Below are 27,597 nucleotides of genomic sequence, written 5' to 3' on the forward strand. Positions count from 1 at the left end.
ATTCAATTGGTATATCTGGACAATAAATATTTTTTGTCTCGAAAAGAACTCGCGAGGAAAATCAGGTGTAGGAGTGAAATCCTCAATTTGGATGGAATATCTCGTGGGCCAGAGAGAGAGAGAGAGAGAGAGAGAGACAGACAGACAGAGACAGACAGACAGAGAAAAAGAGGGTTGACATCTTAGTGAATATGGAGATCCTTTGTGTGAAAAAGCCTCGATGTTATTCACATTGTTTGGCAGTGGTATTTATGTTTTCCAAGTCAGAGATTCGAACTCATTCTGAAACACCCTGTAAAAAGAATCGGGGGAGGGGGATGAGAGAGAAGAGGCGAGAAAGATACGATAGCAATGGTACGGATAAAAGAGAACCAAAGCAAAATAAGTGTAACAAAATGAAATGCTCATAATGGCAATAGTAATTATGACAATATGTGACCCTGCACCTCAAAACAAACAAAAAGTCGCCAGACATGAATTTTTAGTTAAGAGTATAATTATTCTGAAAGAGCAGACTTTAAGCTTTAAAATGATGTATAACTCAAATCAAATGGACGCTCCTTATCTAAATATTGGAAAGAAAGAACAAGGAAAAGTGTGAACTGAGAAAAGAGGCTTTGAAGTACAGTGTCTATTCAAGCGCGTAATCTTTACCAAGCCGTGCTGGCTGTGCGATGAATGGGACAAAAAAAAAAAAAACAGGAAGTAAACCACCACAGTAACAACAATGAAGGAATTATCAGATTAAACTGAAATTGGGCATGCCTCATTAACACATTCTGTCCATAATCAATGCCAACTTTCAAAGCAGTAGCACTATCTTTTCAAAAGTTATTAGAGTTGAAAGTGAAGAGTGTGGACAAGGTTTTTCAGAAATGAAAAAGGGATTCTAAAGACACACCTAATTACACTATTCTACCAAAAATGTTCGCGATAAACTGCTAAAAAAACACACTTTCCTGCCCGTTTTATGATACCAAATTTCAGCAAAATGTAAAAGAAGACCCGCTCTTTCAAAAATATGAAAAAGTCAAGTTCGGCTAGGTTGACCCATTTCACTTATTTTCAGTCCTCACGCAAAATCAGTGTGTGCGACTTTATGTTCGTCTTGAGGTGAACGGTCACATATAGTAAACGTACGAGATGATGAACATTAACTCTGATACACCTTCTGCTGCTATGGAGGCGACTCCCGTAACGCAGTCCAGATCGGAATCATACGGTTTCTTTCGTTATATGGAAAGTTCCTCATACTCGAACAAATAAAAGTAAAAAAAACAAACAAACAATGAAGAGATTGCTTGCAAAAGGCGCTTAATCCATCATTTGTCAATGCATTTAGCCCCTTTTGGAAGCAAGCTCTCCAAGATATATGATGGCTAATAATTCTGGTAGGTCGGAAGATTTCTTTAAAACGATGTTCGTTAACACTGGAGTCCACAATACTGGATTACTAATCACTAAACGGCAACAGCACCATAATATGATAGATATAATATAAAGATACACAGATAGACAGATGAATAGACAGCTAGCTAGCTAACTAGATTAATAAAGAGATAAATAGAAAGATAAAGAGATAAATAGATAGAAAAAACAGATAGAAAGAGAGATATATAGATTCGATAGAAAATCAATAGTTTGATAGTAGAAAGACATGATAGATATAGTTGATAGGTAGACATAAAGAAAGAGATAGAGATAGGGAGGGAGAAGAAAGAGAAAAGATATCAGAGAGATCATAAGGGCAGATTCAGATGCTGGGACGATTTTGGTCTCCGGCAATCTCACATAACATGACATTAAAGCGACCACTCCACGAATTGGAAACGATTGATAACAATCGAGTGATGCAGAAAAATGGGGTAAGACGAAATCGATTACAGGTTGTATATTTTACCACAACAAATGACTTGTATTCTCACTGCTTGAAAGTCGGGATTTTTTTTTTTTTTGGCTATGATGTAAGCAAGCATTGACGTACACTATTATTTCTATTCTAAACTTTTTGCTGTCGTTGTTGGTACAAACTATAAAGTTGGAAAGCATGACATATTTCGCGGGAAGGGAAATTTCGTCGTTCCAAAAAGGTTCGATATCATGAGGAAAAGAATGGTTGTATCTGTGAATGAGCTTTATGCATTAACATTTGGGGAAATTCGGAACAGGGGAAAGGTATTGATTGATTGATTGATTGATTGATTGATTGATTGATTGATTGAGTTTAATTCTGCTTTTCTTTTGCATACATATTACGTTTAATTTGATGTCATTTAAACAAACTAATCGAGTGTTATATCATTTCAATCTTACAGCTAAAATAGGTTTAAGAGATTAATTCAAGCATGGGACATTATTCCATGATAATGCAAAATGTAGATGAGTATTCAACTCCAAAACTCAATTTTCACATATATGAAGTCTCAAACCTTAAAGCCGAGAACAAGTCCAGGCACTCATAATAGAAATTGGTCACAGAATTGTTGGATTTTGTCTGTTGTTTATCTTTTGTATTTTTTTTGTTTGCTTTTTGTTCCTTTGTTTGTTTGTTTTCGGGGGGATTGTTCAAGGAAACATGTCATCATGTTGAATTCATCCATGTTGTTTGTACCTATAATTTCCTCGGGATTTTTATAATCAGGAAATTATAATCCTTGTTTGTTTGATGTATGAATGTTTACAGGTGTTGAATGGGTGAATGAGATGAGTATTAATGGGTATCTATAGAGATGTGGCTGTGATGTGCATGTGTTTGTGTGTGTGTATGTGTGTGCGTTTATAGGTGCATCGATAACTATGGTCTGATGGCAATTATCTTAAAGTAATACATTTTGCACATTATTTTCCCCTTATTTGCGTTTTGATAAGACTCTATATATTTGAGTTGTTGAGTTGTTGAGTTGTTTATTAACAACATATATGTGAATATGATAACATGGTAACATGAAATTCCATAGGGTAAGATACAATAACATGAAAATTTTTTATAACAATACAATGATTTTGTACAAGGTTCTTACACCTATGCAAGCATATATTTTACATACTTATATTTATCTTACATAAGAATACATGTGGTATAATAGATTTAGTTTCGTTGTGATACATTTATCACTGAAAAGACAAAGAGTATGAATAAGCATGTAATGTAGACATACGCATAGACAAAGGTTCTGAAAAAAAATAGAAAAAAATAGAAAAACAGAAGATAATGTTGTTAAAGGGGGAACCAAAAGTTAGCACAAGTGCTAGTCAAGAATGGTTCTCCCATTATAGCTACATGTATATTTAAGCTGCTTATTGCAAGGTCTACTCTTTTAAAGTAACTGTACTATAAAAGTACATTAAACTAAACACTGAACATTCTTTTCATCACTAAACTTCATTTAACAAGTGATCGATTTTTTAGGTTTCTTCGAAATGAAGATCTTGTTCTTTCCTCTTGAACATTTTTGGGCAAACTATTCCCAAACTTTGACCCGACAAAAGATATAAAAAATGTACCATGTGTCGTTTTACATTTCGGGAGTCTAAGCATGGAATCATCTTTGCCTCTAGTCCTGTATGCATGAGTCATTGGCTCATAATATTGCGTTACAGAATGTGGTAAATGTCCCTTGTGTAGATCATATACAAAGGTTGACACTGCAAGCTTATGCAGGTCAAAAACATCTAACACTCGTAGACTAGTGAATAATGGCCTAGAACTTGTTCTTCAGGGGGAAAATGTAATTGCTCTCACGGCCATTTTTTGTGCTAAAAATATACCATTTAAGTGGCTTCTGTAGGTACTTCCCCATACTTCAATTCCATAAAGTATATGTGATTGTATAAATAATTTGTATAAAAATGCCTTGGAACAAAGTATCTTAACTTAAAAATTAAGCCAATTTTGCTCCTAATGCATTTGTTGATACACTGAATCTGATCCTTCCACATCAAGGTCTCATCAATTTGGATTCCTACAAAAGATGCTACATGTACTCTTTCTATAACCGTTTCAGAGACTGTTAACACACCTTTAATTGCAATTGGTTGTCTTGGTCCTTTAATAATCATATAATTTGTTTTCTTCAAGCTAATAGTTAATTCATTTACAATACACCATTCCTGTACCTCATTCGATTTTCTATTTACGTCATTCATATCAATTTCTTTTGTACCTTTGGGAAATGTATGAAAAATGTTTGAATCGTCAGCGAATAGTCTGAACTGAAAATAGTTCGATGAGCTAGGTAAATCATTGATGTATAATAGAAACAGTGTGGGTCCCAGCACTGATCCTTGTGGTACTCCACATGACCGTTCCACGACTGGATATTTCATTCTTGTAGCACAATACCTGCGATCGGTTTGAGAGGTAATTTTGGAACCACTGCAACACAATGTCTCTTATGCCATAATATTCTAATTTCGCTGAAAGGATGCGATGATTGATTGTGTCAAACGCCTTTTTGAAATCTATAAATATACCAAGGGTTATTTCTGTTGATGTTATATTTGTCATTTTTGAAACGTTAATCGTTCATCTTTATGTTGTTATATATATGAAATACCAAAACATTGGCCAATATAAACTTATATATATTGTACTTATATATATCAAAATTATATGTATAAAGCTATATATTATTATAGTGCCCTATATAATGCGTAATTTAGTCACCGGGCTTCTCCTTTGCTTATTTTTATCAATAAACCATTATCAATTTAATTCAATAAAAAGGAGGAGAAGAAAAATTTATTCATCTTATTACACTCCACCCAAAGCAAAAAAGGAAATGGAAACAAACAAAAAAAAACTTGACAGTGATTTTTCACCGCGTTGCATGCTCTCTAAACAAGAAGAAAAAAGGGGAAAGTGTTAAAACCAGGACATTGGAACCCGCAGCAATGTGCAATCAAACAAACAATACAAACAAACAAACAAACAAACAAACAAACAAGCAAAAGAAAACGAAAGATGACAAAGTTGATCAATCTCCTGTAACACGAAGTCTGAGACCATATGTGAGACACCGTATACTTCCTGCGTTAACTATACCGTTCTTCTTTGATCGTCAAGTTCTCGTTCATCCTGACACCTTCTTCCCTTACCACTATCAAATTTAAAGACAATAAGAGTTGAACAGTCCCCCAAAAATATCGATTCATCAAACTGTCACAGTATAGTATTCATGGTAGCAACATAATTTCATCTAAAGAGATGTATGGCTGCTAGAAGATATAAATAGGTGAGCAAAACGCTGTGAATTTCATCGTGCACTTCTCAACATTCGACAGCAGAGACTCGTAACAGCTGACTCCGGCTTTTCGTCGACTACATTCAAGGTGATAAGGTAAGCTTATTTGCTTTTACAGAATGATTGTAGATGAATGCTTATTTTTGTTTGTGTAATATTGTCATTATTAGGCAGAATATGATATACTTATTTATATTATCAACGGCCTGTTGTTTTTGTCTTCGTATTTATACAATTCACTGCCACTATGAAGGTAGAGAATACTTAACTTATCTCAGTTGGAATGATTACCACATTTTAGCCAATTTTTATCATGTCAGATGACGAGGAACATGCGCAGTATGCCTGTGAAACAGAATTATGAAACAGAACGCGTACGTAAAACGCACTCGGTACATATTCATAATCAACTGTTTACGTCGGTATCGAATTAAGCGCCACAAGTGTCCAGACACGGACGTAGGTGTGCGCTACACCAAGGTAGTATAGCCACCATTACCATTGTCAATATCATATGATCTGCGTGTAATTATTACTTTATTATCGTTTTTCTATCGGAATCTATAAAGTAAACAAATCAAAGTTAATTAATGCCTACATGGCACCAGGCAATTACCAGAATATAAATCATTCCTTTATTCAAATTATTGCAGTGTACAAACAACCTCCCAGCACAATCATGAAGCTCGCCCTGGTACTGCTCGGCCTCCTGATGACCGTCTCTCTCGGCAACTCGGCCCCCAGCCGAGAAGACCTGAAGAAGGAAATTCTGGAAAGCCTGGCCAAAGGTAAACGTTGCATCTACTCCTTGTAGTACGCGGGACAAATGTCCGTTCCATTTCCCAATACAAAATCCTCTTATCTCTCAAAATTTGGAAAATATAATGTAACAGATGGCGATTGTAATAAGCATGCTGCTATGTCTTTATACGTTAGAAGGAAAAGAACTGCATTACGATAGTCGTACAACTTGTTCTTGTTTGTTTGTTTGTTTGTTTGTTTGTTTGTTGCTGTTTTTTCTGGGGGGGGGGGGGGGTAATAATACAAGAGTAGGGGGGGGGCATCTGACAGGCCCAGGAAGTGAATTTGGGTGGCTGTATATAAAGGGTCAAAGAAAAAAAATCGAACGATAACGGCCAATATGGTGAGAGGAAGAGTTTGAGGCAGAGTAGACACATATAGTTTAATACGGATAGGAGGAAAGGAAAATGTTACTAAAAGGGTGAAAAAAAAGGTTATCAATTATGGTTCGCAAACGTTCAAAAAATACAGTATAAGAATTGGTGGGCAACATTAAAGACGAAAGAAAAAAACTATAGAATTAGAGTGATACTGCGAAGGCAATAAATCAAGCCATCTGAGTAGTCATCTAAATGTCAAGACACGTATCTTGTTATAGTTATAAGCAATATGCGCCATGTGCTCACGTGCTCACGTGCTCATGTGCTCTTAACTATTATTTCCCGCAAAACAGATATTGATAGTAAGAGCTATTAACTGCAAACGTTAGTACTTGTTTGTTTGTTTGTTTCTCCTATAAACTTGACTTCGAACAGCCGTCCCTGGGCTGTGGCTGTTGTGAATATTTAGGAAATTCTGTGCTGAATATACCAGCTACTGACAACAATATGAAAGTTTATGTTGAGTCTGACAACGCAATAGTATCTTTTACACTTTGAGCTATCGAGCGTTGTCAGTTATGATATATTCCCCCTCATTTTTGTCTGCATGTAAAAGCCACCATGCAATACGCAATTAAAAGAAAAGGACTTAAAGAATATGAACAATAGATCATCAACTTGTTCCATTAATTATAATACATTCAGATATAGGCCTAATGGTTGATCTTTGTATCTTTTGTTATGTTCGATTTTTTTTTTTCAGGAGGAAGTTAATAATGATTCAGAACAAGGTCAATGTAATGATGAAATTGACACTCTCGTAACAATATTTTACTCTGCTATTGTGTTCACTGAAATTCCTCACGTAGATAACTTCCGCACCGAAGGCCTTTGGAGCTCTCTGAAGCATTATGGAAAGAAAGCCGCGTCAGCAGTCAAGAAGGGATGCGCGCTGGTAAATGGCGCATCCGACGCAGAGCTAGGTAAACAAGAAAAAAAAAAAAATCTAGCCGAAAAGGCAGACGCAATTTCGTTCAATTCAATTAAATCAAATCACATTATTTTAGTTCAATTCAATTCAGCTGAATCCAAATCAGTGATTCTTTACTCCCATCGAAGAAAAAGTGATATACAAAATCATATGTGCACATAATTATAAAAATGATTACAGTACATATACACAATGTACCCCAATCAAAATAGCGTAACTTTTTAATAACATGGTTTTGAACAGAATAAACTGGTAGGGGTATTCCTAAGATAGTATATTGATTAGCTTCCGAGTGAGCATGAGAATAATGTGCTGAGTCTTACACGAGTGAGCACACATTTAACACAAAATTTTGATTTCAAAAAGTCACAGAGTCATTTTTTTTTTTGGGGGGGGGGGGTTGATGTGAAAGAAGTTTCGCAAATAGTGCTAAAATCTTTAATAAATAAAGCATATGCATTTATGCCATATCACCAGTAAAGGCTTATATTTTTTAGCACTTCTTGTTTCATCTTTGCAGTGTGGAAACACGACAAAATATTACCAACTACCTCGTTTACTCACACAACGTGTGCTGTTTGATGCACATTGGTAACAATGCCTGGTGTAAATTCTTTCAATAAACTAAATTGATTTTGCAACTCTAGGAGTAGCCGTTTCCCCCGACATTGTGCTCAATCAAGCGTGTTTATAGACATAATTATAGACAATGATAAGATGGACGCATTGCTAATGATTTTTGTAATGTATCTGAAGCTCTTTCATTTATACATTTTGCCGACGACACTAATGTATTTCTAGTCCACAGTGATATTGATGTTCTTGTACAAAAGGTTAATAGCGAATTGAAAAAAGTAACAAATTGGGTTAGAGCTAGTAAGCTCTCGTTGAATGTTCAAAAAAAAAACCAAAATATTATGCTTTTTAGTAATACTGCTGGCACTTTAAGTACAGACATAGTTTTTGAATGACACTCCTTTAGAAAGAGTTTCATATTTTAAATTCCTTGGTGTTATTGTAGATGAGAAACTTTCTTGGAAATTGCATATTGATTATATTTGTATTATGATTTCACGTAATATAGGTGTTATCAATGGACTAAAATTGTGTTACCCTAAAAAATCATTCCTTATGTCATACTCCTCATTGATAGTGCCTAACCTTAATTATGGAGTTTTAATTTTGGGCAACACGCACCAAAATTTGTTGGATAGAGAATTCCTTTTGCCAAAATAAAAAAAAAAAGCTTTCCGTGTCATTTGTTATATATTCTCCCATACGTTCTGATACAGATGCACTGTTTGCTTCTAATAAGCTGTTAAAATTTAGAGACTTGTTTTTATTTAATTTAGGACAATTTATGTATAACAATAACTCTCTTCCTGATGTTTACAATTCCATGTTCATAAAAAATTATTCATTTTCATGAATGTCCAACTCGACGTTCTAATGAATATCATTTACCCTTTTTTCGTACGATTTTAGCCAAGAACACATTTGTCTATACTGGCCCAAGTTATTGGAATTCCCTGCATCCCGATATTAAAAATGCCCCCTCCATATACTCATTCAAAAGGGAACTGAAATTTTTTTATTGCAATCTTATAATTCTACTGAATTGAATTAACCAGCTGTTATAACTCCTTATCTAAGAACCTACGTTTTTACGAATTAATTGCTCACACGTATACTTTAGCTCTTGTTATTATACTCATATTAGGCTAGGATATTTCTCCGATTATATCTCTATTACCTTGTTCTTTCTCGCGTCACTTTTTCCCACTCTCTCGACATACTTCTGACGAGATCGCTGTCTCTTCTGAACTTTGTTGTCATGTTCTGTTCTTTTCTGTTATGTTACCTTTGCCTCATTTGGCTGCGTTTATCAACTTTCCCCTGTTTAAACGGCTTTCGAAAGCCGTTTCCAAAGCCCTTTAGAAACGGCTTCCAAAATAGTTGCGTTTATCAACTCTTCGCGAACACGATAACTGGCCTGTCACTGCACAGCTGCATTGCGCAATCGACCCGAGGAGAAGGCGTGTATTGTTCGTAACTATTATACAGTACAATGCTATAGCCGTTTCAAAACAGCTTTGCGTCTATCAACTTCAAAAGGCTTTTACAAACCGGTTTCTGAAAACCCGTTTAGGAAACCTGTTTGGAAAGCCACAAATTTGCGGCTTTCGAAAAGGCTTTCCGAAAGGGCTTTCAAAACAGCTTTGCGTTTATCAACTCGTAAAAATTCCTTGAAAGCTGTTTGGAAAACCTGTTTCTGCCGAGAAAAAGAGTTGATAAACGCACCCTTTGTCTAGTCTCATAGTCAACTCTCCGTTGTACTGTTACTCCTAGTCCAGTCTTGTTTCATGTTTATTTGTGTGTATATCTGTTTGTTTTTGTAGATTTTTATTTCTAGTGGGCTTCCAGACTTTTACTTTGCTCTCAAGTGATATTTTTCCTCTGAGGGGCCCATATCCTACAAGCTTTGTTCTTTTTAGTGGGTCCTCCATTTTTCGAATTTTGCATACTGTTTACTTAGTTCTAATCACATGAGTATTATGATAATATATAATTATTGTAAGGTTCTGCAATCATTGTACATTCTTTTCATCTTACATAGTTTTACGCACCTTATTTTCTGTTCCCCAAAAAAGTGATGTCTATTATATGTTCTTGTCGAAAATGAAATAGAACATTGAATTGAATCGAATGCAGAAAGATTAGTAAAACACTCACGGAAGGTTTTTCGGAGAATGTAACAATCCGTTCAAAAGCTACATTTCAAGTTGTTGGATAATTTCATGTTCTTCCCTCACTAGATAAAAATTTAACTAGAAATTTAAAAAAATAATGTTCATTAATCTGATATTTTGATAATTTCACATACCCTTGGCCTGTAACTGTAGGCGGATTCTCTTTTTTTTTCTCTCTCATAATTTATATATCCATGCGTCTTACCATTTTGTTATGTTTATGGTGTGTAGTTATTGCTCCCTGTCATCATTGTTAGGTCCAAGACTTCTTAATCATGTTTATTGTAACCATGCAAACTCTTAGTATTGTGATTTCTGGTGTGAAAAATATAAAATATTGACAACCGAATTCATGATGATTGTGAAGAGTGACAATGACGACAATGATTAATGTTAAAGGGTACTGTTAACATTTACTGGCGGATCCAGGGGTGGGGGTGCAGAGGGCTTGCGCTCCCCCTTTTATTTTGTTAAAGCAAAAGAAATAAAAAAAAAAATGAAATGAAACCCGCATGTAGCACCAGACATATTTGTGCCCCCCTCCCTTTATGGAATTCCTGGATCCGCCCCTGACATTGGTAGTATAAATTGTACTATAACATTGCTATTGATGTGATTATCTTATCTACAAAATTAATGACACTTATTGTAATAATAATTATGGTCATTGTCATCGTCATCATACTAATAATATCATCGTTTTCATATATTCGCCATCGTTGCGTCTTTGCCGCTGGCATGGTAATGACGCGAACACGCTTTGTCCACCAGCCTTCCGTATGGCGAGGGCCTTTCCCGAGGCCGTGTCCGAGGAGGAATTCCAGGAAGACTGGGATCTCGGAACCGTCGTTGACAGTGTCAAAAAAGGCTGCAGTATGCTTCATTAGAATCGTCAGGAGTCATTGGAAGTAAGTAATGCAGTAAGTAAGTAATGATTACACGCGCCTTTTTCCCCGTGATAATTATTCACTTCCATTCAAGTGATATACCAACGACGGCAATTCGATTTACCACGGAGGTACTACAATATTCATCACTGGTCTTGTTTGTCATGCCCAATGAACAAGAATATTTCCTTTGCGAGTAATATTTTAGCACTGTGGAAATAGGAATCTATGATTGTAACACAAATTTGATTTTTCATAAGTAAGAACAAACAAAGAAAATGAAAATACATGTAGTACAGCGATATAAAAAATGGAAGCATGTTGTATCTGAAACTTAAACAAGACCATCCCCCATTCAGCTCCCCCATCCGCCCTTCCTATTAACGTCATATAATCATTACGTCACTATAACGTCATTACGGCTACTGATAACGTCATTCCCAATACAGCTATGCAAGAGTGCATTATATCGCACACGCAGACAAATCATAACATGTATAACTAAGTAAATACGTAAATGTAAACGCATATCTCGCAAACACATATGCAGCTACACATGGACACACACATACAAAACACACACATACATTATATGAAAATAAATTAAGTAGATAATGATACGCAAACTGTATGAATACATCGTTTAAGGATATACTCAATACTATACAATGTATTAACAACGTAAGATTCTCATCCGCTTGAGCTGTTCAAACGGTCGTATAGCTCTGGCAGGACATAATGGATGTATAATGGTGATAAGGAGAAATGTATTCCAAAACTCGAAGTGATAAAAGTTTGGTGTGATTTCAATTGATCCCCTTTTTTTGTTATCTCTTTTTCTCTACAGTCCGGCGACATTAGACATGGATGTTGGACATGGTTATGGAATCAGACGCGAACGCTAGTTTGAAAGTCAGATATTGACTTACTAGTAATTGTTTTTCTTTTTAAACACTTCGTAATATTGAATTTAGATCCAGTTTTTTCTTTGTGTTATCGACTTATTTCGTAATACTCCAAATCCTAAAGGAGACGTAATTCTCATACATTATGTGGTCTAGAGTAAGATTGAGAAAAATATTCTTGAGGAATATTTTGCCAATTTCCTTCCTTTCAACAAACTGAACTTGTTGTTTACTCACCAATGCTGAGTGATTTTGGTAACCCGCACCTCAATAAAATAATCATAAAATCATAATTACAGTGAATGGAAAGTCGTTTGTTGATATATACGCTTGTCGGTGTTGTCCACGCAATAGGTTTCCATGTGTGGCTTGTGTGTGTGTGTTTGTAGATATGTGTGTGTGTGTGTGTGTGTGTGTGTGTGTGTGTGTGTTTGTAGGTGCGTGTGTGCGTGTGCGCTTACGTGTGTGCAACTACATGAATGTAATTTTACTGAGCCTTTACTGGCTGGCGTCAATTCGGCTATGAGATTTGAAGTGACGGTAATTCTTGTTCAATCACGTCTTAACTACTTTCTCCTGACATGCTTGGGAGGTGAAGTTTAAAGAGTCGAAGGGAAAGAGTCGGTCAGGTGGTGGTTTGCTCATTAGTATACTGTATAACTGGTTCCTTTGTCGCCACACACTTTTTTTTCAATGATATTTTATTGATTTCATTCAAATCAATCATAAATCAACCCATTCTGGGTGTAACATGAACATAAAAACGGTACAAATGCCATTCAAAAGACAAATCCATTACCAACTTATACTGCCAATCATCTCCCTTCAACATAACAACTCGATTATAACTCACTCCTACAGACTATTTCTTCACGAGAAAGTATTGACATTTACAATATATATATATATATATATATATATATATATATATATATATATCTTTGACTATGGTATACTTATACTGCCAATCATCTCTCTTCAACATAACAACTCGATTATAAATCGAGTATACATGGTATAAGGGTATATACATAAAAAAGCACCAAAAATACGTTATACAAAACTAGAATGAAATCATTTCATTGAAAATCAAATCCCCATCCCCACCAACCCCTATGCACTCAAACCTATCCCACACCCCCACCACAACCCCAAACACATACATCCACAACCACCACACACATACACCCCAAACACATACATCCACAACCACCACACACATACACCCCAAACACCAACACACATACACACCAACACCAAAAACACACATACACACATACACCCCACACACAAACACACCTGAAGCGATACAACCTTCCTTCCTAATGAAAACGACTTCCAAATGTTGATTGATACGTACAATAGACAAGCGTGTAATGGGCCGTATGCAGAAAAGCATCGTCCGCCCGCACCCAAATACCGCTCCAAATACCCATTCAAATTCATCAAACAAAACTCATCAAACTCCTAGCTGCGGACAAAATCCTACAACTTTTACACCACCGAAAACTTATCCCTCCCCGCACGCGGCCAATGACACATTATATTGCCTTCACCACTGATAACTACACTGTACTAATAAAAAGAAAAAGAAAACAAAACAATACTTAAGCTCTCGTTTCAGAAACATTTTCCCATTTCAGCAAATGTAATCCCAACTTATTTCTTTTTATAGCAATTTCTTTTTCTTCATCCCGAAAACTTATTATTCTTTTACAAATTTCCTCCAAAGTAGGAATTTTTCCCTCCGACCTAGATCTAAAAATGATATATTTCAAAATAAAAATTATTGTATTATAAAATTTTACTTTTGGATCCCTTCCCGTAACACCAAAATGAACATCTCTCCACTCTATATTTCGAAGATCTGCCATCTCAAACCTATCTATCACTTCCTGCCACAAATTCTTAACATACACACAATCCCAAAATAAATGTTTATATGTTTCTACCGATTGCTCACAAAAAGAACACCGGTTATTTGCAACAAAATCAAACTCAAAAAGATTTTCCTTTGTATAAACAACTCCATGTAATAATTTATACTGAAATTCCCTAAGTTTTGTTAGAAGTGTTGTCATTCTCGGTCTTAAAAATATATGTGTAATTTCCTTTTTCGAAAACAAATAATCATTTTGGCCATCTTTTATTCGTAAAATATACAATTGCTGTAAATTTGTAACAAAGAGTTCATACACCTTTCTAAATGAAACATCTTTCAATAAAATTACATTCTCAAAAATGTTCAAAGAAATATTATATTCCTCTTTATCAACAGAATAAAAATCATATATATTTCCCTCAAATTTCTGGCTTCTTACAACAACCTCCCCTATTTCCCAAACTTTAACTATTATTTTCACTATCTAACCCTAACCTGTAAAAATACGATCTTTTTCCAAAATTTGCTTCACTAAATAAATATTCTTCCTATATAAATTTTCACAAAAAATCATTTTCCCTTTACATAAATAATCCTTATTATTTAAAAAAAAATGGATTAATCTTTCCTTCTTGATAATTCCGGTTATTCTCCATTTCTTGCCATGCCCTCAAAATTTCTAAATAAAACAATGGTACATTAAACTTTAGAAATCGTATATCATAATTGCACAAAAATATGAATCTTCCTCCCGCAGTCCTAAAAATATAATAAAAAAAAAAGTTTCCATCCCATGAGCTTCTCACATATAACAATCGCTTCAACCACATAATTCGTTGACTCTTAACAAACAATTCAAAATTTGTCATTCTAAGACCGCCCTCACTATAATCCTGATAACAAATAACCCTTTTAATTCGATCTTTACCATTCCATATAAATTCAAAACAAATTTTATCAATATCTGCCACTACCCACTTTGGAACCTCTATTGATGAAGAAACATAATATAATTTAGACAGAGCATATTTTTTGAGCAAAAATATTTTTCCCATTACAGTCAAATCTCTTTGTCTCCACCATCCCAAAAGTCTTTTAATCTTACTCAGTATCTCTTTATAATTCAATTCTTCTCTGACCTTAATATCCAATGCAAAATACACTCCTAAAATCTTTATTTCAGTTACAACATTACCCATAGGTAATCTTTCATGTTCTCCCTTTTACTTCCCTATACTCATTACCTTTGTTTTATCAATATTAACCTTCAAACCACATAGTTCATAAAAATCCTTAAATATTTCCTGTATTCTGATAATTGATGACCTATGTCTAACAAATAAAGTCATGTCATCAGCATATAAAACTTGTCGAACCTCAAAATTCTCAAACTGAATACCTCTAATCCCATTATCCCTTCTCACCGCCTGCGCCAGAATTTCCATTACCAATAAAAACAAATATGGTGATAATGGGTCGCCTTGCCTCACCCCTCGCTTTATATCAAAATAACCTGTCGAAACACCTCCGTTCATAACACAATTACTAATTCCATTATACATGATTTTCACCCAGGAACAAAACAACTCACCAAACCCAAATAATTCTAACACCTTAAATAAGAATTTGTGCGAAACTGAATCAAACGCTTTTTCAAAATCAACTGCTATCAAATATGCCTCTTCTTCGCAATAATTATTACAATAAAAAATCATATCGTCTATCAAACGCAAAGCCTCACCAATATACATGTTTTCTATATAACCAACTTGATCCAAATGAACAATCTCATATAAAACTCCCTTTATTCGCTTTGCCATTATCTTAGAAAGCATCTTATAATCCGTGTTCAACAAAGTAATAATCGGTCTATAATTCTTTATAAATAATGGATCTTTGCCCTCTTTTTCAATCAATGTTATTACACCTTGTTTTTGAGACGTTGCTAAACAACCTTTCTCAAAAGCTTCATTGAAAACTTCAACCAATAAACTTCCTATTTGTGGCCAAAATGTAAAATAAAATTCAACTGTAAATCCATCATTCTCAGGTGATTTATTTAATTTCATACTTTTTAAACACTCCCAACATTCTTCCTTAGTAATTTTTCCTTCACAAAATTTCTTACTGTCATCACTTAATTGAGGAATGTCTTTACAAAATACACTTTCTCTGAAATCATCACACACTGATTCATTTTCTGAATACAGATTTCTATAAAAATTTCTAATCAATCGCATTATTACATCCTTCTCTTTAATCACATCTCCCTTATCATCGCACATTTCCCTTATAACCGTTTTCTGTTTATTCGACTTGAGCAACTGCTCAAAATACTCTTGATTCTGTTCACCCTCTTCATACCAGACCACTCTTGACCTAACTTTTAATCCATCCGTATACACATTATACAATTTCTTCAATTCCGTTTTTTTTACTCTCTATATCCTTTAAAATTCCACCACTATCAGGAGACGACAGAAGATTTTTCTCCGAAATATCTATTTCATATTCCAATTGCTGTATGCTTAATCTTCTCTCCTTTGATTTTTTCTTCGAAAATTTCATTGCAAAATTTCTCATTTTCATCTTTAAAACACACACACACACACACACACACACACGCATGTACATATCCGTCTATGGTGTAAACCGAGGACCTGTTTTACCTATAAGAATTTTACCATATAACCTGTGTGTTAGTTAGGACTCTTGTCAACCGAGGACTCATTCGCATATTACCATCCCACCGAGGACTTATTACAATGATGCTATACATAATCGAGGACCTACAAACATGTACCCCTACATGCAAAAGCATGTAATAGCAGACCGCTTGGATTGGTCTGCGTACCGAGGACGTCTTCGGTTCATATGTGTGTCCTCGTTTTACACCATGGGTAAGTGCACACACATATACACACATACAGGGGCGGATCTAGGAATTCCGCAAAAGGGGAGGCACCTCTATCAATTGAAGGGGGGGGGGGGCGGCGCACTTCCGCCCCCATTTTCCTTTTTATTTCTTATGTTTTAACATAAAAATAAAGAGAGGGCGCGCGCCCGGTGCGGCCCCCTCCCCCCCTCCTGAATACGCCACTACACATGAGCTTAAATAGAGAAAACACTCAACCCATTCAGCTTTCGTTTGTTTGCTTTTTCTTTCTTTTTTCCCCCAATGGTATTTGGGTGGCAAAGAATGGAGATTAAAGTATACGTGTAGGATTTATGTTGGAAATAAGAAATACATCATAAAAATCATAGGATGAAAGTTTGTGAATATGGGACTGAGAATCCTTGGGTGAGTGCATGGGGGGCATTTCATTAAGACTAGTGTTCTTTCAGTGATTTTCACTGACAAAGTTGCTCTCAGACAATCAAAGGATTTCAGTTGCTTTAAATAATATTGTCAGTGACTCACAAGTTTCATGAAACATTGCCCTGTATGGTCTTAGAGAGACAGAGAGAGAGAGAGAGAGAGAGACAGACAGAGAGACAGACAGACAGACAGACAGACAGAGAAAAAGAGGGTTGACATTTTAGTGGAGGTCCTTTGTGTGCAAAAGCCTCGATGTGCATTCACATTGTTTGGCAGTATGGTATTAATGTTATACAAGTCAGCGATTCGAATTCTATAATCTGAAACACCCCGTAAAAAGAATGGTGGGGGTGGGAGAGGGGTGAGAGAGAGAAGGCGAGAGAGATACGAGGCTGTCCCTGGTTGCCGGCAGTGACACGATGAACATGGGACATGAACCAGGGACAGCCTGGTGGTAGTGTCGCTGCCCGGAAAGCAGTAGATGACAGGTTCGAGTCCCACTGGTTCCTTTTTTCCGACATGTTTGTTGATTTACAGATCAGCAGTTGAGATCTTAACAAATTTTCATTTGTAGAGGGAGACAAACTGAAGAAACTCAAACCTGAAAAAACTTATTCATCTTATATATTCCACTCCAACCCCCCAAAAAAAAGAAAGAAAGAAAAGGAAACAGAAAAAAAAAACCTGACAGTGATGTTTACCGCGTGGCACGCACTCTAAACAAGAAGAAAAAAAGGGGTAAGTGTTAAAACTATGACTATGGAACCCACAGCAATGTGAAATCAAACAAACAAAACAAAGAAAAAAACGAAGCTGCGAAAAAGTTGATTAATCACCTGTGAAAGGAATTATGAGACCGTTTGTGAGACACCATATACTGTATTCTTTGTTTGTATGACAAACAAAGAAACAAACAAAAGAAAACTAAGCGACGGCAAAGTTGATTAATCTCCTGTGATGAAGTATGAGACCATATGTGAGACACCGTATACTTTCTGCATGAACTACAGTATATTATTTTTTTGAAACTCAACTTCCCGTCCATCTGGACACCTTCTTCTTTTTCCACTCTCAAATTTAAAGACAGAATAAGAGTAACCGTGTTAACAGTCCCCCAAAAATATCGATTCGTCAAACTGTCATAGAAATGTACTCATGGTAGCAACATATTTCATCTAAAGAGATGTATGGCTGCTAGAAGATATAAATAGGTGAGCAGGACGATGTGAATTTCATCGTGATCTTCTCAACATTCGATAGCAGAGACTCGTAACAGCTGACTCCGGCTTTTCGTCGACTACATTCAAGGTGATAACGTAAGCATATTTGCTTTTAAAGAATGATTGTAGATGAATACTTGTTTTGTTTGTGTAATGTTCTAATTATAGGTTTTCCCGGCCAATTTCGCACTTTTGTCAGTCCATTTGATAAAAGGTTCATTCAATTTAGCGAAAATCCTCGTCACTGCACATTCTGTCATTCAAAATTGCAAGTTGGTCGTTCAATTTAGCATTTCGATCAATAAAATTTGCACATGTGCCATTCGAATTCGTAAAACGAGAATTCAAATTGGCACGTGCTCTTCAGTCATTCAAATTCGCCAACACTGGCCGAAAGGGGTAATTCAGTCATTCAATTTCGCGTATGGGCAGTCAAATTCCTAACATGTTCATTCAAATTAACGTCATGTTATTTCTTTTTTGAAAAGGTGATAACATTAAGACTTTTTGTTTCATCCACTCACTGTTAAGCAGTAAAAGTAATTTTTACCATACATAACTCGGGTTTGTTGTTCTGTAGCGCCCCTTTTCTTTCATATATGTCATTTTAGGCCTACATGTACCAATACTACAGATTAAGTTCATCTTCTTACAGTCATAACAGCACAAGTTAGATACAGACGTATTTCTCAAGAAGACAGAAAAAGAATTATAGAAACATTTGATGATCATAACCTTGATTTCCAAGAACTGGCCGACACACTTGGAATAAAGCACTCAACGGCCAGATAAGTTGTGGCCACATGATGCACTAATTCTTCAGACTGGAAGAATCACTAGGCACATTGAAGAAAAAAAAACTGTTGCCAAAATCTCTCAAATAAGTACGAAAATATGAAATGTAATGACGCTTGCAAAACAGTAACTGTGTTGACAAAAAAAGAAGAAGAAAGAACCAAAGCATAAACATGCGTGCTAAATTGACTGCAAAAGATGTTAAATTGGATGCCCAAAAATGAATTTGAATGAACGAGTGCGGCATGCCGTGATCACGTGACTATATCATTCTAAATTGAATGAACGAATAACGAAATGGTGCTAGTTTTACGAATTTCAATTGAAAAAGTGTTAATTAGAATGACGCTAAAGGTAATTTGAATGCTCCAAAATGAATTTGAATGAAGAGATCATAAAATTGAACTACCGAACATGTCATCTACGCTAAATTTTGCTAAATTGAATGCAGCAACTAGGAATTGGACTGACAAAAGTGCGAAATTGGCCGGGAAAACCTATATTAAGCAGAATATGATATACTCTACCTATTTGTATTATCAACGACCTGTTGACGGTGTATTCGCTTTCATACAATTTACTGCCACCTATATCTATAAAGGTATATAGGGAAAAAAATTACACATCTCAGTTGCACTGATTACCCAATTTCATCCAAGCAAAGTTCTCCCTTTCCCAGTACATATACTGACCTGAATGTTTATCTTTGGTGTGCGTGTTCTATTCCTTGTCTGTCATGTTCCGAACTTATGTGTGTTCAGTTTGTATCTTTATTATGTCAGATGAGGAAGCACACGTGCAGTGATGCTGTGACAGAGAACTATGAAACAAAACGCGTACGTAAAACGCACTATAATAATTCATAATCAGATAACAAAAACGTAAATATTTTATGTCGGTATCGAAGCGCCAGTAGCGTCCAATCACGGACATAATGTGCGCTACACTGCAGAAAGCCGGCATTACTTTTGTCATTAATCTGTTAATATATTATCTTTATATCATCATTATTACTTTATTATCGTTTTTATAGAAGAATCTATGTGTAAGCAAATCAAAGTAAATTAATGCTTATATTGCACCCGGCAATTACCTGAATGTAAATCATTCCTTTATTCGAATTATTGCAGAGTACAAACAACCTCCCAGCACAATCATGAAGCTCGCCCTGGTACTGCTCGGCCTCGTGATGACGGTCTCTCTCGGCAACTCGGCCCCCAGCCGCGAAGACCTGGAGAAGGAAATTCTAGAAAGTCTGGTCAAAGGTAAAGGTCGCATCTAATCATAGTCACATGGATTCAATTGTCCGTTCCGTTTCTGAAAAATCCTCTTATCTCTGAAAATGTGGAAAATAAAATGTAACAGGTGACGATTGTAATAAGCATGCTGATATGGCTTTACGGTAGAAAGAAAACTAGTATTATACGATACATTTGGTTGTTGTTTGTTTGGTTGTGTTTTTTTTTTTTGGGGGGGGAGGAAGGGGGCGGGGTAATAACATAAGAGTAAGCAGGGGACATCTGACAGACCCAGGAAGTGAAATTCAGTGGCTATATAAAGGGTAAGAAAAAAAAAAAGAAGCAATCGAGCGATAAATGCCAATTGTGGCAATAGTAACAGTTTGAGACAGAGTAGATACATATAGTTTAATGTGGATAGGAGGAAAGGTAATTGTTACTTAAAGGGTGAAAAAAAGTTTATTCAATTGTTGAAAAAATAAAATATAAGAATAAGTGGGAAACAGTTGTCGAAAGAAAAAAAAATATAGAATTAGAGTGATACTGAGAAGAAAATATATCAAGCCATCTGAGTAGTCTGCTAAGAGTCAAAACATCCATCTGGTTTGGTTTGGTTTTATTCCCCGTCGTAAAAAAGACATACAAATGAAATGACTTTACAAGCATATGCAAATGAGAGAAAATTAATATCATTGAAAAGTATAAGGATGAGTCTACAGACAAAGAACCTACACAATAACAACAAAGACAGTGTAATAGATGAGATAGAGTAAAACGGCTGGAAAACCCATTTAGCGACACTATTATAGAGTCACCGGTCTTCCATGGGGACCAGAAAAAAAAAACAAGATAGAAAAGAGATGGAGGAAGGGGAGAGGGTCGTATCGTCTTGTAACAATAATAATAATTTTCAACATTATCTTCTTATTCTAGTTGAAGGTACTTATACAAAATCATAATAATCATTAATAATACAAACAGCATACACAAAAGTCTTTGAATTATTCATCAAAAAAAAAAAACGCCATTAAGTTTTATTCATTCTTATCTGTTTAACAATGATCGCTTGAATATAACAATATGTTTGTTGGGCAGTTACGAATGCAAATAGGAAAACTATTGTGCAACTTTATACCTCTATAAAAAAAATGTGCGTTTACAACTATTTGTTCGAGGTTTTGGTAAAGGAAGATTATTATATCGAAAAGGATAGGGTTTATCAATACATGACATAATATTCTCTTGCAAATAACTGGGTGTTAGATTATTCAGAATTTTAAACATCATAATTTGAACTTGACGAATTTGACGAAATTTCAAAATTTCCCACTGTAATATTTCATGCATGGATGATACGGAAAGAAGAGATTGTGGCTTGATCTTTAAGATGATTCTTCCCGCTCTTTCATGAAGTTTCTGCATTTGGTCAAGAAGTTGCTCAAGTGATAATTGAAATAATAATGTCTGCATACATAATCAAGATGAGGTAAAATAACTGTTCAATATATCAAATTTAGATGTTTTCTACTGATAAATTGTCGTAAACGACGAAGAAATTAAATCAATCGACCAACCTTTTGACACAAATGATCAACATGAACATCCCATTAAGTTCGGCATCAATATAAAGGTCCAAGTATTTTACACTCTATACTTGATTCATCACAGACCTTTTATGCCAAGATCCAATATAGTTATAGTCAATATGCGCAGTGTTTTCATGTGCTCTTGACTATCATTTCCTGCAAAACAGAAATCAATGGTAAGAGCCATTTGCAAAGGTTAGTACTTGTTTTTTTTTTTTCTACTATAAACTTGACTTCGAACAGTGAAACAGTCATCCCTGAACCGTGGCTATTGTAATTTAGAAAATTATGTGTTGAATATAGCAGCTACTGACAGCAATATGAAAATCTATGTTGAGTCTGACAACTCAATAGTAACTTTTAAGCTTTGCGCTATCGAGTATTGTCATTTATGATATTATATTTGCCCTCATTTGGTCTGCATGTAAAAACCAACATGTGATACGCAATCAACTTGTGCCATAAATTACACATACATTCTGATATTGGCCTAATGGCTGATCTTTATATGTTTTGATATGTTCATTTTTTTTTTCAGGAGGAAGGTAATACTGATTCAGAACAAGGTCAATCAACAATGATGAAATTGACACTCTTGTAACAATAATTTACTCTGCCATTGTGTTCACTGCAATTCCGCACGTAGATACCTTCCGTACCGAAGGCCTGTGGGATACTCTGACGAGTTGTGGAAGCACAGCCTTGGAAGGAGTGAAGAAAGGATGCGAGGTGTTAAATCGTGTATCCAACTCACAGCTAGGTAAGCCATAGAAAAAAAAAAAAGCAAGCCGAAGAAAAAAAACAGCAAGCCGAAAAGGCAGATGCAATTCCTTTCAATTCAATTAAAATAAGTCATATTCAATTTAGTTCAATTCACTTCAGCTGAATCCAAATCAATGATGGTTTTATAAATAGTACTTAACTCTTCAATAAATAAAGCATATATGCATTTATGCCATATCACCAGTATAGGCTTACATTTAGCATTTCTTGTTTCATCTTTGCAGTGTGGAAACACGACAGATTTATTAGCAGCTACCTCGTTCGTTCACACAACATGTGCTGTTTGATGCATATTGGTGACAATGTCTGGTGTAAATTCTTTCAATAAACTAAATTGATTTTGCAACTCTAGGAGCGTTGAACGTAGCCGTTTACCCAGACAGTGTGCTCAACCAACCGTTCATAGACATAGACAATTACATGATGGACGCATTGATAATGCAGAAAGATTAGTAAAACACTCTCTGAAGGCTATTCAGAGAATGTATCAATCCGTTCAAAAGCTACAGTTCGAGTTGTTAGATAATTTCACATGTTTCCATCACTAGATAAAATTTTAACCTGAAATTTCACAAATGTTCATTAATCTGATATTTTGACAAATTCACATACCCTTGGCCTGTAACTGAGATAGGAATTTAGGCGGATTCTTTTTTTGCTCTCATAATTTCTATATCCATGCGTCTTTCCATTTTATTATGTTCATGGTGTGTAGTTATTGCTCCCTGTCATCATTGTTAGGTCCAAGACTTAATCATGTTTATTGTAACCATCTAGAGTCTATAGTATTGTGATTTCTGGTGTGAAAAATACAAAATATTGACAAACGAATTCATGTTGATTGTGATGAGTGACAATGACGACAATGATTAATGTTAAAAGGTACTGTTAACATTCACTGGCGGATCAAGGGGAGGGGGCACAGGGCTTGCACCCCCTTTATTATAATTTTTTTTTTTACACAAAAGAATTTAAAAAAGAATGAAACGAAACCCGTAAGTAGCACCAGAAATATTTGTACCATCCCTTTATGGAATTCCTGGATCCACCCCTGAAATTTGTACTATAAATTGTATTAGTAAGATTGCTATTAATGTGATTATCATCAGGAGAAATCGTCAGGGACGGCTGCCTTGCGCTTGGTTAGAATCGTCAGAAGTTCATTGGAAGTAAGTAATGCATTCACGCACCCTTTCCCCCCCCCCCCCATAATAATCATTCACTCCCACTCAAATAATACCAACAACAGCAATTTAATTTGCCAAGGAGGTACTACAACACTGGCTCTATGGTATTACTGTATGATATATATATATATATATATATATATATATATATATATATATATATGATACTTGTAGTCCTCGTGTTGGTACCAGTATAGAAAAGATGACGAAGTAGAGTGGTAATGCATTTTGACAGTTCAACAGTTCTATTCATTCAGACCAAATTTTCGACGAATACATTCGTCTTCCTCAGGGTCGACAATGACAATTGAATTGTCATATTATTGTCGTATCTCTATAAGATGAATTACATAATGGATGTCATCATAATAAGGGGTAATATTTTCCAAAAATCAAGTGATAAAAGAATGGTGTGATTTCAATTCATCCCCTTTCTCCGTTTTCTCTTATTCTCTACAGATCGGCGACATAGATATGGATGTTGGACATGGATATAGAATCAGACGCGAACGCTAGTTTGAAAGTTACCTGACTATTTTTAACACTTCGAAATAATGAATTTAGACCCAATTTCTTCTTTGTATTATCGACTTATTTCGTATCAATACTCCAAAACCTTAAGGAGACGTAATTCTCATATACAATGTGATCTAGAGTAAGATTGAGAAAAATATTCTGGAGGAATAGTATGCCACTTTGCTTCATTTTAACGAGCTAAACACTATTTTGTTTACTAACCAATGCTGAAATTTTGGTAACCCACCACCTAATCATAAAATCATAATCACAGTGAATGGAGAATAGTTTCTTGATATACGCTTGTCGGTGTTGTCCACACAATAAATTTGCATGTGTTTGTGAGTGTGCGTATGTTTTTGTAGATGTGTTTGTTTGTTTGTTTGTTTGTGTGTTTGTGTGTGTGTGTGTGTATGTGTGTATGTGTTTGTAGGTACGTGCGTGCGTGTGCGCGTGTGTGTGTGTGTGTGCAACTGCAGAATGTATTATTGAGCTTTTACTGGCTGGCGTCAATTCGGCTGTGAGATTTGAAATGACGGGAATTCGTGTTCAACCACGTCTTAGCTACTTTCTCTTGAAATGCTTGGAAGGTGAATTTTAAGTCGAAGAGGAATAGTCGGTTCCGTGGTGGCTTACTCATTAGAATGTAACTGGTTCCTTTGCGGCCACACACACACACACACACACACACACACACACACACACACACACACACACACATACACACACATACAGAGGTGGATCTAGGAATTCCGCTTAAGGGGAGGCACCTCTATAAAAATTGAAGGGGGGGTGGGGCGCACTCGCGCCCCCATTTTTTTACTTTTTTCCTTTTGTTTAAACAAAAATAAAGATGGGGCGAGCGCCCGATGCGCACCCCACCTGAATACGCCACTACACATGAGCTAAAATAGAGAAAGCACTCAATCCATTCAGCTTTTATTTGTTTGTTTGTTTTGTTTTTGCTTTCTTTTTTCCCCAATGGTATAAAGGTGGCAAAGAATCGAGAAAATTTCGTTATAACCATGTTCGCTAAAACGGGAGTGCACTGTACTACTAATCGGCATCAGCACCATCATCATCATCGATATCATTTTACTGATATGTTGATAACAATAACATATTAAAGGGACTGCACAGTACTGATTGAGGTGGGGATTCAGGTTTATAACATTCCTAAGTGAGATAATGAGAAACCTCTTATGAAATATGAAAGATCATGTAATTTTAAGAAGGATTCAACGTTTATTTGATGAAAATTGGTTTTCAAATGGCTGAGATATCTAAAATAGTGATAATGATAAAAGGCGACAGGCCACGCCTTTTATTAGGATCTCTTTGTTCCACCTTGTTTTTTGATATCTCAGCCATTTCAAAACCGATTTTCATCAAATAAACTTTTGATACCCCCTTTGATACCCCTTAGACATCTCGTAGAGTGGTTTCTGAATATCTCGCAAAACTTTAACAGGTAAATCCTCACCTCAACCAGAACTGTACAGTCCCTTTTAAGGTATTGTTTACCACTTGAAGCAGTGATTTAAAAATAATGTTCGAGCTTTTACATATGCATAATGCATCCGTATAAACATTTCGCAATAAAGCCTATAAAAATACGTAAAAAGATATCTACATTTTTCTCAAAGTGTGGACGGTTTATTCCAGAGAGAATTCTACATATTATATTGTTCACATTTTGTATGTTTAACAATTCTTAACATTGATATACTAGTGAACATTTTTACATTCTTTGTTTCTATATCTAAAACTCAGGTTCTCAAAGCTGGGCTTTTTGTTTCATGTGCAAATGGTAAATTATGGTTTTAATGATATTAACGATCAATAACGATGACAATATCAGAAATAGTTTAGTTTATGATATCAATAATGGTAACGATACCAATAATGATGCTATTGATAGTAAATGATAGAGCTAAGAAGCAGAAGAAGTAGATGATGATGATGAGGAGGAGGAGAAAAGATGAGAGGTAAATAATGAATCAGTACATAGGTAAATAACAGATTGCACAATATAAGAACGTTCGAAGTGGTCCCGAAACAATAACCTGAACTGTTTTATTGCTTTTCGTGTCCATGATAGATACATGTGGCTACAAATATATACGGCTGAAACTATCCAATCAAAGATTGACGCATTCTCAAGCTTACTAGCCATGATAGCTGTTGCCAATAAGTTGACTTGGAGCTTCAACGATTGGAATTAAAGGGAAACTAAATCCAAATACATACATGACATACATGTGGATTATCTCAATGAAACAATATCAGCAAGAAATTGAGAAAAGTCGGACAATCTGCTCGAAAATTATGATTTTTTTTAAAAAGTTTTCATTTTAAAGTTTATAGTTACGTCACAAGAACGAAATAAAAATGTAAAGAAAATTCAATATTCACTTTTCTAGCGTGATAAAAGCACCCGACAAGCAGGGGCGATAATAGCTACTACACCTTACATGTGTCAGTAACAAGTCGAGGAAACGTGTATTTTTTCATTGTTAAAATCGTCGATTTTTCTTAACATATGCTTTATATCGTTCCCTATATGTGACGTCATAAACTGTACTAGTCTTGTCTCCCAGTGATGGGCGCACCAAAATTCGAAAAAAAAAACTTAACTTTTGAACGGACTATCCGATTTTCCTCTAGCTTTCAGAGACGTGTTTAACTGACATTGATGCATTTACTCACTCCGCATGTAATATATATATATATATATATATATATATATATACATATATATATATATATGTATGTATATATATATATATATATATATATATTCATAATTACATATATATATACATATATACATATATATATGTAAGTATATATATATATATATTTATAATGACATATATATATATATATATATACATTTTTTTCATTCATCTTCAATGCTTATATTTGGTATCACTATCGCTGCCAAGGAGTTGCTTGATAGGCAATTTTTCATGCGTATTATTGGTTTATTTTTTTCACAAGACAACCATGAATACCAAATTAATTCCATGTGGAAATCGTCTCTAAATGCCATACTACGTGTTCTAATAAAATGTATACTGCACTTCATCTCTCTCTAAATTAATATTTCTGTATACACGTAATCTAACTGCGTACTTTTTTCTCTAATTCCACCTGAAAATGCTGATGTGG

The 27,597-nt window shown here is 35.2% G+C and overlaps 1 protein-coding gene across 1 annotated transcript; it reads left to right on the forward strand.

Annotated features, from left to right (window-relative positions):
• The first annotated feature begins 5,900 nt into the window (after nucleotides 1–5,900).
• On the forward strand, nucleotides 5,901–11,002 carry LOC139723314 (uncharacterized). Its single transcript, XM_071634575.1, has 3 exons — nucleotides 5,901–6,031; nucleotides 7,234–7,347; nucleotides 10,877–11,002. Exons 1-3 carry the CDS (start codon nucleotides 5,923–5,925, stop codon nucleotides 10,990–10,992), a joined length of 339 nt encoding a protein of 112 aa, XP_071490676.1. The 5' UTR covers nucleotides 5,901–5,922; the 3' UTR covers nucleotides 10,993–11,002.
• Nucleotides 11,003–27,597: the final 16,595 nt, after the last annotated feature.

The sequence above is a fragment of the Diadema antillarum genome, unplaced genomic scaffold (assembly GCF_040938485.1).
Source record: "Diadema antillarum isolate AM-2024a unplaced genomic scaffold, OU_Dant_1.0 scf00000186, whole genome shotgun sequence".
Classification (NCBI taxonomy): Eukaryota; Metazoa; Echinodermata; class Echinoidea; order Diadematoida; family Diadematidae; genus Diadema; species Diadema antillarum.